This window comes from Scyliorhinus canicula, chromosome 7 (assembly GCF_902713615.1).
Source record: "Scyliorhinus canicula chromosome 7, sScyCan1.1, whole genome shotgun sequence".
Taxonomy (NCBI): Eukaryota; Metazoa; Chordata; class Chondrichthyes; order Carcharhiniformes; family Scyliorhinidae; genus Scyliorhinus; species Scyliorhinus canicula.
Window position 1 is genome coordinate 201,601,732 of NC_052152.1, and position 16,960 is coordinate 201,618,691.

The 16,960-nt window shown below is 43.6% G+C and overlaps 2 protein-coding genes across 2 annotated transcripts in view; one reads left to right on the top strand and one right to left on the bottom strand.

Annotated features, from left to right (window-relative positions):
• Positions 1 to 15,235, bottom strand: part of matn4 (matrilin 4) — an 82,075-nt gene extending 66,840 nt beyond the window's left edge. The window contains exon 1 of the mRNA XM_038803716.1: positions 15,036 to 15,235. The gene's annotated coding sequence lies outside the window, so the exon portion shown is untranslated. The remainder of the gene's footprint in view (positions 1 to 15,035) is intronic.
• rbpjl (recombination signal binding protein for immunoglobulin kappa J region-like) overlaps positions 1 to 16,960 on the top strand; it is a 77,037-nt gene that overhangs the window by 5,068 nt on the left and 55,009 nt on the right. Inside the window, exon 2 of the mRNA XM_038803717.1 lies at positions 14,980 to 15,139. Within this exon, the coding sequence (XP_038659645.1) occupies positions 14,980 to 15,139 (160 nt within the window). The remainder of the gene's footprint in view (positions 1 to 14,979; positions 15,140 to 16,960) is intronic.

Genomic DNA, 16,960 nt, shown 5'->3' on the forward strand with positions numbered 1-16,960 from the left:
GCCCTTAGTGTCCAAAAAAAGTTCGAAGGGGTTATTGGGTTACGGGGATAGGGTGGAAGTGAGGGCTTAAGTGGGTCGGTGCAGACTCGATGGGCCGAATGGCCTCCTTCTGCAATGTATGTTCTATGTTATATTTGGAAAGTATTACCAAATTTACCCACTTTGCTGTGGTTAAGAAGCCAGTTAGATCGACAGGGTATTTAACAGTGGGTTAAGATAGACCCGAATTAATGTTAATCTGCCCCAGTAGCAATAAGGCAAAAATGCAATTTGTGAAAGGAAAGCAAAAATAAAAGGTGGAAACGCACAGCTGACCCTGTCTTTTCGTGTTAATATCTTGAAGACTTCGATCAGATCACCCCTTAACTTTCTAAATTCTAGAGACAACAGCCCTAAGTTGATTGATTGCCCTTGGTTTTGTACTCCCCTTCTCTCGATAAATCCTCTCAAACCCATTCATAATCTTAAGGACCTCCCTCAGAGCTGTTTCTTTTCTAGAGAGAAGAAGCCCGGCCTGTTCAATCTTTCCTGATGAACCTAACCTTTCAGTTCTGGTAGCATCCTTGTTATTGGTTTCTGTATCCTTTATAACTTTTGTGATAATATGGGGACCAGGGCAGTTTCAAGCTCTTTCTGTTTTTATAATAGTTAATCTCTTCTCGGCGCAGGTGAATTATTACCTTTATATTAATAATTAAATGTTGCAACCTTTGGGCTCCGTGACATAGTCCTGATGAAAATTCTATTTGTGGATCACGCTAACAAAGATTAGAACCAGATAGGAAGTATGTTACTGTTTCGACAGCCAGTCAAATTCTCTCTTGTAAACCCTGTCGGAGTGGTATGAATTGGAACCATTCCTGAAACGTAACTAGCAACCCAAAATCTCACCGAGGTGCGCTTTGTTACTGGGAAAGCTGATGTCATCGGATCTGATATTTGCCATGTTTGGCCAACCAGGAAGCTCTTCAAAAATGGTCGGTGGGACCTGAGTCTTAGATTCCAGTCCCCATTTTTGAAGAAATTCTAGTCGGCGTGGGATAAAGTCGCGGGGGGGGGGGGGGGGGGGGCAGTCAACCCGTAGGCCGCAACCCGTCCACCCGTCCTTGCCCCCTCCATTGTAGGCGGTGGGCAGTCTAGACCACTGCCACCCTCCCCCACCTCTGCAATTTTAGTGGAGTTGGACCCCTTCAGTGGACATGGCTCACGGCCTCTCAGAGGAGGCATGGACGACAGGAGGATCCCAGTTTCAAGTGGGGAAGCCAAGGAAAAATAACCAGAGGCTCCTGAAATTCTTTCATTGACAGGCACCGTAATGCAAAAATTAATTATTTCAGTTTCAATAGTTGGATGTTGTATTGCAAGTTAGCTGTATTGTTTCTGCAGTTCTTGATTAAAGGGATTTTTCCGGCAAAGGTAAGTTGACCATTACATTGATCAACATTGTGCAAATGTTAAGATGCATTAGTGTACTTTTCCTATTGGGAAAAATGCTCTCATGCATTCAAAACTGAAGGAACACTGTTCGGGACCTCTAGTGTAATAATCGTAAATGATTTAAATGCCCATGTAAAACAAATTTAAAAGAAAAGGAACCTTTAGAAGCTTTCACTAAGGATGAAAAATGGAAGAAAAAAGTTGGGGGACCTGTCCTGGACTATTTTTATTAACAGTACATCTGGTGGAATAGATTTTCCATTATGCTTCAGAAAAGGTTATGCCTGGCTGTTACAAATTGCCTGAAGTCCACTCAGCATCTATAGAATATATATTTTTTAAAAGTTTAAAAAAAACAAATTCTCCATTTGAAGTTTTGAACTTTAAAATAATCAGCTTCTACTCATTCTGTCTGGGTTTGACACACATTAAAAACGTTGCAACTGTCGACCCCAGCATTCTGATGCCCATATTTATAATGGAAATTATCTTTGTATATACTGTACAGACTAACCCAGTAGAGGTGCTGCAGTATCACGGGTAATGATCATGTGACAAGTTCACATATTTATAGACGTTTACAGCACAGAAGGAGGTCGTTCGGCCCATCGTGTTCACACTGATCAAGAAAAACCTGACTACACTAATCCCATCTTCCAGCGCTCGGCCCACAGCTCTGGAGGTTATGGCAACACAAATGAATATCTAAATGACTCAACCACCCTTTCAGGCAGTGAGTTCCACACTTCCACCACCCTCAACCCCTCAATTTTTTCTCCTCAACTCCCTTCTTAGCCTGCTACCTCTTACCTTAAATCGATGCCCCCTAATTATTGACCCCTCTATTAATTGAAACAGTGCATGCCTATCCACCCTATCTGTGCCCCTCATAATCTTCTACACCTCTATCAGGTCCTGCCTCAACCTTTGCTGCTCCAAGTAAAACAGCCCCAGCCTATCAAATATTTCTTCATAGCTCAAACCATCCAGCCCAGGGAGCATTGTGGTACATCTCCTCTTCAGCACAATCACATTCTTCCAATAATGCGGTGACCAGAACTGCACGCGGTACTGCTGCTGTGTCCTATTCAGCATTTTATACAGTTCCAGCATGACCTCCCTGCTCTTGTATCCCATGCCTTGGCTAAGAAAGACGAGTACCCCATGTGCCTTCTTACCACTTTATCTTCCTGCCCTGCCATCTTTAGGAATCTGCGGATTTGCACTCCAAGGTCCCTCTGATCTTCAGTTGTCTAACGTCATCATCCCCTTTCTCCCTCTTGGTCTATTTCCCTCTAATCTTCCTTCGACCACTTGCTTCAGCAGGTTCTAATGCCTTCTACAATGGCCAATTCAACGTTGTTGGCTTTTTTTGATAATTTCCATCCATGATCTTTCCACCTCCACCATCCTCAGAACTTCTGCATTGCTCTTGTGTTCTCTCCAGTGACGCAGATCATCCTTCTCCAGAACCATTTTTCATAACTTTCTAATCTTTGGCTGTCTGTTTTTCTCAAGGTCCATGTTTTAGCCTGTACAATGAGACACTCCAAATCACAGCCTTGATCATTCATATCTTAATATCTCAATTACGCCGAGCGATTCTTTACAGATGTTCCCGATGGTGGGGTGTGTCCAGAATCGGGGATCGCATTCTGAGGATTTGGGGTGGACCATTTAGGATAGGGATGAGGGGATGTTTCTTCACCCAAAGAGTGGTGAGCCTGTGGAATTCATTATCACAGGAAGTAGTTGAGGCTAAGACATTGAATACATTCACGAGGTGGCTGGATATGGCTGCCACATGGATCTTTGGGTCCCGCAACAGTCAATGGTGATTTAGATTCCTCGCCGGTACCGCCTTTGGGGGATCCACAGCGGGGTCGCCTTTGGCACGACGGGAAGATGAGAAGGGCTGGAGATTGGATTTTAATTGGAATGCTCCCTTTATAGGATAAAGTGTTCTAGTAGGAGTCTAATTGGTCAGAAGATGCAAATAAATGACGTTTGGATGATATCTCCTAAACTAATCAAGGAAACAATCACAAAAATTAGGAATGGGAGTAAGCCATTCAGCCCCTCGAGCTGACTCCGCCATTCAATAAGATCATGGCTTATATGATCATGGTCACAACTCCATTTTCCTGTCTGCACCCCCCATATCCCTTGAGTCCCATCAAAAATCTATTTAACTCAGCCTTGAACGTATTTAAAGATCTAGCCACCACTGCTCTCTGCGGTAGAGGATTCCACAGACCTCAGAGAAATATATCCACCTTACCTCAGTCTTAAAAGGGATACCCCTAATTTTTAATCTGTGATTCCCTGGTTCTAGACTCCCACACAAGGGAAATCATATTCTCAACATTCACCCTGCCAGGATCTTATGTCTTAATAAGATAATCTTACATTCTTCTAAACACTAATGGGTATAGGCCCAATCTGCTCAAACTTTCCCCACAAAATAACCCCTTCATCCCAGAAATCAGTTGGGTCCAGTGATCTGGACTTCTAAAGCATTTAGATCCTTTCCGAAATAAGGACACTAAAACTATACACAGTGCTCCAGATGTGGTCTCAGCAATGCCCTGTAAAATTACAACAAAACTTCCCGACCTTTATATTCCATTTCTCTTGCAAGAAACATCTGCATTACATTTGCCTTTGTAACAACTTGATGCACCTGCATACCAACCTTTTGTATTTATGTTCCAGGGCACCCAGATCACTCTGTACTGTCAGAGTTCTATAAATTATTTCAATTAAAGTAGTATATTGCTTTTTTATTCTTGCTGCCAAAGTGGACAAGTTCACATTTTCCCACATTGTACTCCATCTGTCAATTTATTGCCCACTCACTGAACCTTTCTAAATCCCTCTGTAGACTCTGGTTGGCATAGAATCCCCACAGTGCAGAAGTCTGCACCTATCAAGTCTGCAGCGACCCTTCGAAAGACCACCCTACCTCGACCCAATCCGCGGCCCTATTCCTGCAAACCACATCCTCAGGGGCAATTTCAGCGTGGTCAATCTACCCAACCTGCACATTTTTGGGCTATGGGAGGAAACCCACACAGGCACGGGGAGAATGTGCAAACTCCACAGACAGTCACCCGAGGTCGGAATCGAACCTAGGTCCCTGGCACTGTGAGGCAGCAATGCTAACCACTGTGCCACCATGCTGCCCCTTGTCTTCTTGACTATTTTCCTTTTGATCTATTTTTTGCATCATTAGCATACCTTTAGTTCTTTCATCCAAGTCATTGATATAGTTTGTAAGTAGTTGAGGCCACAGGACTGATCCCTATGGTACTCCACCAGCTTGCCAACCTGAAAGTGACCCATTAATCTGCACTCACTTTTTATGTTAGTTAACCAGTCCTCTATCCATGCTAATATGTTACCTCTTTTGGAATCCAAGATGGCACTGGAGCATGGCGACTCTCTGCGAGCTCTCCCACCCAAACCCTTTGCTTTTATCTCTTATCAATGTACTTTGACGATTAGTCTTTTGTCTACTATGTAAGTATTGTGTACGCTCCCTTGGCCTCAGAAAAATACATTTCACTGTACTTCGATGCATGGGGCAATAAACCAATCAATCAATCAAGAAATCAACCTTGCATCACATGTTCTTATTTTAAGTAACCTTTGAAGTGGCACCCTGTTGAATGCATTTTGGAAATCCAAGTACACCACATTTACAGGTTCCCCTTTATCCACATTGCTGTTACTTCCTTATAGGATTCCAATCAATTAGGCAGACACAATTCCCCTTTATGATCCTTGGCCAGACCCCAGGACATTTGGGGGGGGGGGGGAGATCTAGTTAAAATCCAATAACGTTTTGTTTAAAGTAGATAAATGTTGACATTCAAGGCACCTGCTTTCAGAATAAAGCCACACGGTTCCACGGGATTTAAACAAACCAAAACAAAATGTACTATACTTGTTCAGAAAGATGAAGCAATTTACAACATATATCTTATACACGAGCATTCAGGGCAAGTGTGAGGTACATATGAATTAACAGATGAACTGTGGTTGAACACATCACATTACAGGGCAAACGACAGAAGCAACCAATACAGAGTCCATGGATTTTTCATTAACCCACCCAAATGTTAATAAACACCAAGTCAAACAATCTCGCTGAAACTCTGTCTCATGAGGGGATCCCAACTTCACCTTCAAAGAATCTCCTTGGGGGGGGGGGGGGGGGGGGTCGGCATGTGGTACAGTGGTTAGCACTGGGACTGCGGCGCTGAGGACCCGGGTTCGAATCCCAGCCCTGGGTCACTGTCCGTGTGGAATTTGCAGGTTCTCCCCGTGTCTGTGTGGATCTCACCCCCACAACCCAAAGATGTGCAGGTTAGGTGGATTGGCCACGCCCCTTAATTGGAAAAAAAAATAATTGGGTACTCTAAATTTAAAAAAAAAAGAATCTCATTGGCATTCCCTTCAAAAGCTGCTCCCACTCAGATCGCTTTAAACAAAACCTCATAGGATTTCACTCTCGCTTTCAGAGATTCCTTCTCCATGGGTTCCTGAGTACATTCAAACACTATCTTACAAGCAGACTTTCAGATCCAGTGACCCACTGTATGGAATGGGTCTACCAATTGAAGCTCTCTCTATAATTCAGAGTCTATTTCTTCACTTCCCAAGTTAATTAACAGGACCTATTCCTGTCCCCGTGCCTCTGATACTTCTGGTCTGGCAGACTGCATCAAAGTGGCTGCTTAAAGAAGAGTTATTCATTGACCCTTGAACTGATGTGGTAGCGCTCCCAGAGGGTCCCGTCCTTGTTACGAGGCAGGGACCATTGTAACAAGCCTTTGAACATCGTGTACCTTCAGACTGCTAATTTAGCACCCAGGGACAGAGTGAATTGAATTCATACCTTACACAAAACCATGTTGACTCTGTCTGAATGCATTATAATTTTCTAAGTGTCCTGCTATTACCTCCTTAATAATGGATTCTAGAATTTTCTCAATGACAGAGGAGTTACAATAGAGATTTTCCAATTCACTTGAACACTTGGACTATGCCAGGAACTAGGTAATTCTGGAAGATCTACTATCTCTGCTGCCACTTTTTTCAAGATGCTATTTTCCCCAGTACCTTTTCCTGAGTGATTGTGATTGTTTTAAGTTCGTCCCTCGCTTTTTATTCTTGATTTTCACGTTTTCTTGGTGTTGTTTCGTGTCTTCTTCAGTGAAGACACGCGCAAAACACCCGTTCAATGTTGCTGCCGTCGCCTTGTTTCCCATCTATAACCCTCCAGGGAATTTCAGGGGAACCAGGTAAAGCTGAAAACCGTTCATTGGTTACGGAAAACGTTCTTTCAATGAACTTTCTTTGGCTACCAAAATCCCAGACACAGCAGCGAACACTGATCTTCCGTCAATATACTGACTGACTGGTAGAACCTGAGGAAATTTGTTACGATCTCAGTTGATCTCAGCTATAAATGGACGGGAAGATCCCTGATTGGAACCCTGGCTCAAAATACTTTAAAACCAGATGTGGAGGAACAGTGTCATGGGACCGCAAATTTGTTTTAACAACAAAAAAATAAATATTAATTAAGTGTGAAAAGTTGGATTATTATGCAAAACTCCTTTACTCCCCCCCCCCCCCCCCCCCCCCCCACCTTATTTTAACAAATACTCACAGGTTTTAGGATTAACATGGATTACAAAGTACATCTTAATCTACAATGGTCTTGTTACCACAAAGTCCCTTTTAAGATCACAAGGTGACTGTGGGCAAACACACTCTCCACTTTGAGCCCAAAGTGAATGTTAGTGAATGTCTCCTCAGAATCCCCCCAGATGATTGTCACATGATAGTTTGCAGACTCCAATCCCAAATCATATTTTAAAATCTTTTCTCACAATTATGTTTTCCCCTTAGCGGTTTTCATTCTGAAATCCAGACCAGGATTTCCACATAGCACTTTTAGAAAAGCTTCTACTCCAATTTCAACAGTGAATCCAGTCCAAGTTTTTACACCAATCCCTTCAGGATTTCTTTGTCTTGACGGCTGTGCAAACTGTAATTTCTTTAACTCTCAATTCCTGGACAGCATTAAAATGACAGCAAACGTTCCATTTACCTTTGAAATCTGCTGTCCTACTTTACATCGAATTACTGCAATAGTCTCTTTAACTCAGAACACTTTGTTTACTCTTTCTTGATTTCTTCTGAACAATACCTTGGTCTCTGTTCTCTTAACGTCAGTCATCTTAAGCAATTCTTTCCATCCCAATTCTCTGGTTATCTGGATTGCACCTTGTTCCTTGGGAAGCTTGCATCTTTGCAACTCCCTTGTCCTGTCGGGCTTCTCCTGGCAGTGTTGAGAGCTGTTCACTCCCCAGTGTCCTGTCTCAATTGCAATCAAATTAGCTAAACTAAAATGTAAAAATTTCTCTACCTAACAAGGCCCCCAAGTTGCTAAGCAACCACTGCTAGTTATTTACTTTTCACGCCGTAGCCCTCTCTAAGCACAATAGATTCGCAGTTATAATTGAAATCAATCCCCAAATGTAGGTTTTACCCTTCCAGCCACAGACACATTAAATTAAACCCACTTAAAACAATACCTTGGGCGGGATTCTCCCAGCCTTGGGGCCGGGCTGGAGAATCCCCACGACCGGGCCACACCGCCCCAAAGCCGGCACGCGATTCTCCGCAGAGTGGAGAATCGGCGCCATTGGCGCCGGCGTGGTTGGCGCGGCACCAGTCATGGGCTGCTCTACACGCAATTCTCCGGCCCGGATGGGCCGAGCGGCCGTAAGACAAAAACTGAGTCCCGCCGGCGCCGTTTTAACTTGCTCTGAGCCGGTGGGACTTTGTGATTGAACAGTCGTGTGGTGGCCTGTGGGGGAGGGGAGGGGGGGCTCCGACCCTGGGGGGGCCTCTGATGTGGCCTGGCCCGTGATCGGGGCCCACCAATTGGTGGTCCGGCCTCTCTGGGTGGGGGCCTCCTTGCCTACGTGCAGCCCTGAGCCATGTTGCGTCGGGGCCAGTGCGTTGATGGAGGCCACTGTGCATGTGCGCGTTGGCGCCGGCGCCACTGCGCATGCGCGGATCCCGTGGCACGCAGTTCGCACCGGTATCGGCAGCTGGAGCGGCGGAACCAGGCATTCCACGTGGCGCCGGCACTGGCCTCGATTTCCGGCTGATGCGCTGATTTTAGCCTGATCATGCTTCGCGTTTCAGCCTTGTTGGAAGGAGAATTCCATCCAACAACTGTCATTTGCAGTGAAATCTCATGAGTTGAATAACTTCCTCCATTGTCTTCGCATGTTGGGCAATAAATGCCACCATGGCCGTATCCCAAGATTGACAAAAGAATGTCTTTTTGCTGTTTTAATGCATTCGTAGGGCATGATAATTTCTAATTATGGAGCCACATCATATATGTGGATACTCTTACATTTGTTTTTTGATGGATTGGGAAAAGGTTGTGTGGAGGTACATCAAAAGAGCTGGAATATACTTGGAGTCCAGGTAGAATGGCTCAGTTAACCTGTCAGTAGTCACCATTCATTTTGAGAGGGTTAATGTTTCTGTGTAAACAGTGGATAAAGGAAAACCATACGAGCGCTTCAGACTTTTTCTGCACATACCACAAACAGACTTTAAAAATCTTAATACTGCATTCATTATGTATTAGAAAGAAATCATTCTGCTGTCGGCAATCTCAGATGAACATTTCCATTTCTAGAACAGACCTCCATAGAAATGAGTAGGAAACATTTCAGATTTTGGAAACCATATCATGTAGCTTTCCAAATAGTGCACCCATCGATCCCCATCTTCAACATTCTGCAGCAATGATTGTCAATTCCATGGTGACAATAGCATAAGGGCAATGATGAGACTGTGGGTACTTTTAGTTTGTGATATTTTCTTGCAGAAAATGAAACAGAATGTAGTTAAATCCATTTCTTTGTCTTTGACACGGAAATGGAAAGACAGCCTTTATAGAGTATTCAGTGAAGAACGTTTTCTCCCAAAGGGTCGCTGGTGTGTGAATTCTCTTCCCTAAAAAGTAGTGGACGCTGGGTCGTTGGATTTACTCAAGGTTGAGTTCGACATGGGAATAAAAGATAATGGGGGGGGAGGCAGCACGGTGGTGCAGTGGGTTAGCCCTGTTGGCGCCGAGGTCCCAGGTTCGATCCCAGCTCTGGGTCACTGTCTGTGTGGAGTTTGCACATTCTCCCCGTGTTTGCGTGGGTTTCACCCCCACAACACAAAGATGTGCAGGGTAGGTGGATTAGCCATGCTAAATTGACCCTTAATTGGAAAAAATGAATTGGGTACACTAAATTTTAAAAAAAGATTATGGGGGAGGGGGGGGGGGGGGGGGGGGGAGCGGGGGAAAGATAGAGAAGTGAAGCTGAACCTCAACCAGATCAGCCATGATCTTATTGAATGGTGGAGCACGTTCAATGGGCCAAACGGCCTGCCCCTATATTCCTACATTGTTAATGCTGTTTTTCTATTCTTTCAAAATTAATTTATAGTACCCAATTCATTTTTTCCAATTAAGGGGCAATTTAGCGTGGCCAGTCCACCTACGCTGCACATCTTTTGGGTTGTGGGGGTGAAACCCACACAAACACGGGGAGAACGTGCAAACTCCAGACGGACAGTGACCCAAAGTTGGGGTTGAACCTGGGACCTCGGCACCGTGAGGCAGCAGTGCTAACCATGCTGCCCCATTGTTAGTGCAATTAACATGTGATGCCAAATTATATCAAGCACAGGACTGTCACCATCCAAATTGCACTTTAACCTATAAAAACTATATTTTCACAACAAAACTCTTAACCCTTCTCATCTCAACCCATGTGAGGACCATGAAATACTCTGAAATTATCACATACCAAAGAAATCCAGATCAAATCTCTCACAGTCGTCTTACTCTTACAGTTAAATGCTGCCGAAAAACTTAGCCAGCTTTTCCCTTACTCAATGACAACTTGTATTGATATACCAGCTCTAACAGTGTAAAATATCCCAAGGAGCTTTACATGAGGGTTATTGGACAAAACTTGACACCAAGCCACATTGAGATATTAGGATAGGTGAACAAGGTAGATTTCAAGGAGTAGAGAGCGGGAGACAAGCGGGGAGCTTTTGAAAAGGAACTGCAAATCTCTGGACCTTGGCAGCTGAAGCCATTGATGGTGGGATGAAGAAAATGAGAAATGTGGAAGAGGATAGAATTGGAGGAACGCAGAGAACATGGAAGGTTGTAGGACTAGACGAGGCTATGATATAGGGAGGGAGTGAGGTCACAGATTGACCTGGGAGGGTGGTAGAGGCAGGTTGCCTCACGTCCTTTATAAAGTACCTGGATGAGCACTTGACACGTCTTAACATTCGAGGCTATGGACCAAGTGCTGGCAAATGGGATTAGGATTGGCAGATCCCAGGTGCCTTTCATGTAGTGGTGCATGCTTGATGGGCTGAAGGGACTTTTCGACACTGTATTTTTCTTTGATTCTGTGATTTAAAAACAATGATGAGAATTTTAAAAATTGATCCCTTGTTAGACTAGGAGCTAAAGTTGGTCAGCTACATTGTAACTGCTGTGTAAGAATCTCCTGGTAGAATAATAAGGATCTCAGATATCTCGTACTGCTTTTTCGATCGCCTGAGTGGACAATTTTTAGCATCTGTTCTCTGGCATGACTCCGTGCAAGATTCTTAGGCAAATCTAAAACAACCGGGGAACAAACAACTTGCATGATTCATTTGTGAAAGGAAATGGAATCTTGGATAATCAACATCAAGACTTCCCCACTGTGCCTCCCATGTTCTTAAGTCATATAAAATATATTTACCCACAAAACCCACTGAAAAGTTGATATTATTTGTAAGCTGTATGCTCCCTCTGTGCCCATCTAAACCAATCAACTTGAAATTGATACATTTCTTGAACACTTTTAAAAAATAAATTTGGAGTACCCAATTCATTTTTTTTCCAATTAAGGGGCAATTTAACGTGTCCAATCCACCTGCGCTGCACATCTTTCATAGAATTTACAGTGCAGAAGGAGGCTATTCAGCCCATCGAGTCTGCACCGGCTCTTGGAAAGAGCACCTTACCCAAGGTCCACACCTCCACCCTATCCCAATAACCCAGCAACCCCACCCAACACGAAGGGCAATTTTGGACACTCAGGGCAATTTATCATGGCCAGTCCACCTAACCTGCACATCTTTGGACTGTGGGAGGAAACTGGAGCACCCTGAGGAAACCCACGCAGACACGGGGAGAACGTGCAAATTCCACACGGACAGTGACCCCAGGGCCGGGATTCAAACCCGGTTCCTCGGCACCGTGACACAGCAGGGCTAACCCACTGCACCACCGTGCTGCCCCTTATTTCTTGAACACTTGACATAAAAACTGAACTCACCAATTCAGGACAAAGGATCAACATGTCCTCCTGAGCTCTTTAAGTGGAGTGCAAGGTGTCAATATGGACAAGATGGTTTGAAATCTCCCAAGTACCGATTTTCAGATATTTGATATGATCTCTCCAGAGTCCATGCAAAAAGAGAAAACTCGCCTGGGGATCAAACTTACCAACATGACGCTTAGAAACTCAGGAAGGTTGTATATAGTCAACATGACCTTCAGGTGTTGGTTAACTTGTTTGTAAACAGTATGACTGACCATCATTGTCATTTGGATTTAAAACATCGAACTAATGGATACTGTAGAAATGCTTTTTTGCAGGATAAAATATATACACATTCGTTAAGACTCCCAACATAGTAGATGATGTTAAACACTGGGGTATAAAGAAGAAAGAAACGCTTGCTTTGTAATAATGCCTTTCATGACCATCAGATATGACAATGCACTTTACAACGAATACTTAGTGGGGTTATGTGGATAGGGAGGCACCTAGATAGGGTGCTCTTTCGGAGGATTAGTACAGAGTCCAAATGGCCTCCTTCTGCAATGTAGTGATTCTATGATTCTATGGTTAGGATATTCTAAACCACCATTAATAGTGAAATAGCACGCTTGTTTCAAAGTAATCCCCTGGAAAGCAGCTTTCTGAGAAACCCAAGCTACAGAGGAATAAAATACAAAAGCAAGCAAGTTATGTGAAATCAATATAAATCAAAAGTTAGGGGCGTACGGTAGCACAGTGGTTAGCACTGCTGCCTCACTGTGGTGAGGACCTGGGTTTGATCCTGGCCCTGGATCACTGTCCATGTGGAGTTTGCACATTCTCCCCATGTGGGTCTCACTCCCACAATCCAAAGATGTTCAGGATTGGTGGACTGGTCATGCTAAATTGCCCCTTAATTGAAAAACAATAATTGGGTACTCTAAATTTAAAAAAATAAAATAAATCACAAGTTAGACCCCAGCTGGAATATTGTGTCCATCACACTTAAGGAAAGAACATAGAGGCCATGGAGAGGATGAAGTGGAGGTTTAACAGAACAGTACCAGTAATGGGGTTATGCTCAACGACAAGAGAATCTGGGGATTGTTTTCCATGGAGCAGGAAAAGTTAGAGAGATTATACAGGGGTGTTCAGAATCAGGTGCGGTTTTGACAGAGAAATAAGGAGAAACTGTTTCCAATGGCAGGAGAGTTAGTGACCAGAGGACACAGAGCAAAGGTAATTGGTAAAAGAAGCTGAGATGAAACGGGGAGAATTGTTTTTAATGCAGCGAGTTGCTGTGATCTGGATTGCGTTGCCTGAAAGGGCAGTGAAAGCAGATTCAACAGAGACGTACAAAAGGAAATTGGATAAATACTTGAAACGGAAAAAATTGCAAGGCTATAGGAAACGAGAATTTTTAATTATAAATTCGTTCAGGCGATTTGAGCGTTGCTAGGCCAAAATCTATTGTCCATCCATAATTGCCCATGTGAAGGTGGTGGTGGTGGTGAGCTGCCTTCTTGTACCTCGCGGTCCATTTGGTGTAGGTACACCCACAGTGCTGTTAGGGAGGGAGTTATTGGATTTTGACACAGCAACAATAAAGGAACTGCGATATATTTCCTAATCAGTTGCGATTGCACTTTCAATGGGCTGGGAAGACACAATAGAAAGAATGATATGTACTGTGATATGTTTTTATGTGGGGCTTCAAATTTGTCTTTTAACATTGTCGGATAAAGTATTTAGTGGCCGTGGATGAGGAACAGTGAAAAAAGACAACTGTGCAGCTCGGATACTGAGTCAGGCAAACATTTACACCAGCCAGTCTTCCTCCTGAGGTCTGTCGATCTGAAGGTTGAATGCAATGTGCAGTTTGTAAGTGGTTCGGGATGAATAGGAGCTTTGTGATTGCTCCTGAAGTACTTACCACAACCAAAATCAAAAACAATTTTAAAATTGTGGCCACATTTCCTCCAAGTTGACTGAGTGTTGTAACCTTTGAGGGTTTCTGCCTATTTTTCATCCTGGGCCTCAATAATATGTCAGGTTGGAAAGGGTGGGGAGCAAAGGAAAGTCTGCCTCGTGCTTTAATTATGGGATGTCACAGGATCCATACAAATTTCCACAGCCAACCCCTAAATATGAGTGCTTTGAAAATGAACTGTTTTGCAAGTTGGTGGGGCTAACATCTCGCCAATTTTAAGCTCCGCACAGCTCAGAAATTCATGAAGTGCCGGAGGCCATTCGGCCCATCACTTCTGAATGACCTAGCTGGAGTTCTAAAGTTCGGTTCCCACGTTCTGGGCTCTCCTCCCACCAGAGGAGACAGTTTCTATCTGCCTCGCAACTCCTTCAATGATCTTAAACCCCTCCATCAGGTCATCCCTCAATACTCTATATTCAAGGGAGTACAAACCCAGTCTATGCAATGTAACCAAATAATTTAACCCTTTTAGCTCCGGCTAAAATAACAAGTACATTTGCTTATTCAGCATCAGCTGAGCACAGGACACAAGTTTCTCCACCCATGCCACCAGACTGAGATATTCTGAAAACAGTACACATAACTTGTAATGAAAATTGTAAGAAAAACATTCTAATCAAATCCATTCATTTATACATCCCCACAAGCAAATCCTTATTAGAAATACCAGGACGTTCATAAATAAAATAAAAGCTGGTCAGAAAAGTGTCAATCCTGTGTCTCACAGAGGCCCGAGGGAGGGAAGCAGATCTCTCTGGGCATGACTGTCTGTGAATTCACTTACCATTCTCCTGACTTGTTTAAATGTTCTGAGCACATTGCAACCCCCATCAATGCTTAGACCCGGACAAAACTCTGAACTCTTTCAAAAGTTAGGAACCCAACCCAGAGGTGTGAGTTGTTGAAGTTTTTTTTTATAACACTCCTTTAAAACCTCTGTTCAGTGACACCCTGTTGATATTTGAGGCACTTTCAGTTTTTAATAAGTGGCATTTTTTTTTGTTGTTGTTTGGGAAATTACAGCTTCCCCTGATTGAAACTGCCTTTATTTTCAGATCAGAGTGGGAAAAAAATAATGAGACAATTCTCTCTCACCCCCCCCCCCCCCCCCACACACAGCCCAGCTCATCGATTCGGCCAGAGACCGTTACCCCCCAGCGGGGGCACACACTCACCTGATCCGCGCTGGGAGCTCTGAGAGGCGGCAGAAGGTTCCTGTGGAGCCGCGGGGAGAGGCGGAGAGCGACAGCAACTTTCCACGGACAGCCTTGTGGCAGAGGTGAGATAATAAGAATATATAAAAGAAAAATCTATATCGTAAAGAAAAACTGGCCACGAATGTTTGGTTTAACCTCCTTCAACGAATTTTTTAAAAAAAATGATACACACACACACACACACACTAATGATATCCACTAGATCGTAAGCTGTGGAAGTCCAATGAATGAATGGGCTGAGGATATAGACAATAACTCTGTGAATGTACAGAAGATCTAAAACTCCTCTCTCTCCCTTCTGCCAGAAGCACTCAAATAAATGTGCGGGAGGGGTTCTTGTCTTTTGGAGTAGGAGGGGGAGGAATGTGGGGGCAGGTTTTTAATACATTGCCCCGGCCATGGGGTAAGTAAACCACTCCCTCTTGGAATGCTCAAAGGGTCATGGATCAGTGGACGTTCAGATGAATGTAGCATTGAAAAGCCACTCGAGGAAGTGTTAGACACTGTCTAGGGTTCCTGTCAGAGTGCCAGCAGTGCCGAGGAGCTGGCCGCAGAGGGGAACCTTATGGCATGAGTTAATCTGGAATTGCAAAGCAGATATTAAAAACAAAATAGATACATTTTCTGCACCGCCTCATTTGTCAAGGGAATTCCTTCGAGAACTGCAGTTTCTGCCAATGGGATACATTTACTGCAACGTTGGGAAAAGTAACAAACTTCTTTTGTTGTGCAATTAAATTTTTTAAAAACTACATTTCATTGCAGAATTAACTGTGTCAACTCATCTTCCCACATCTCTACAGTATATATTTAATTTGTGTTCTCATGGAGATGGATAGTAGTTTCAGCAAAGGCTATGGGCCCTGACAATATTTCTTTACTAGCAATGAAGACATCTGCTTAAGAAGTAATTGTGCCCTAAACCAAGCTGTTCCAGTACAGCTCTAGCTCTGGCATTTAAACGGCCAACATGGAAAATTCCTAGGTCGATCCGATCCACAAAAAGCAGGACAAATCCAATCTGGTCATTTACTGCTCCATCAGTCTACTCTCAAGTTATCAAATTAATGGGATGGAAGGTGCTAACTGTGCTCTGCAGCAGCATTTACAGAGCAATATATTGTCACAAGTAGGTTTCAATGAAGTCACTGTGAAAAGCCTCTCGTCTGTTCAGGTACACAGAGGGAGAATTCAGAATTCTCACAGCTGGTACGGGAATTGAACCCACGCTGCTGGCCTTGTTCTGCACTACAAGCCAGCTGCCTAGCCCACTGAGCTAAACCAGCCCTAACATGCAATAACATGCTCAGAGATGCTCAGTTTATGTTCTACCAGGGTCTCTCGGCTCTTGACCTTGTTACAGCCTGGTTCAAACATGGACAAAAGAGCTGAATGCCAGAGGTGAGGTGAGAGTGACTGCCCTTGATATCAAGGCTTCATTTGACCGAGTATGGCACCAAGGAGCCCGAGCTAAACTGGAGTCAATGGGAATCAGGGGAAATCTCTCCGCTGGTTGGAGTCATACCTGTGAAGGAAGATTATTCTGGTGGTTGGAGGTCAATCATCTCAGTCCCAGGACATTGCTAAGGAGTTCCTGAATCCTGTGATTGAATTAAAAATGAATATTTTTTTATTTTTATAAATTTAATATCGAAAATATTTTGAAGATTTGTTATTCTCTTGCCCAAATCCCAATGCTAACAAAGTAAATGTTTTTTTTTCTGTAATATAAGTTGACATGATGGGATACATCAAATGTCGAATCGAATGTAGAAGGAGAACAAATTCTAATTAAGCTCAAAAACACACACTGGGTGAGAAAATCCCCAAAGCTCCATGTGTTACTGACGGTATCAATAAAACAGGAATAGTGTTCTTACAGT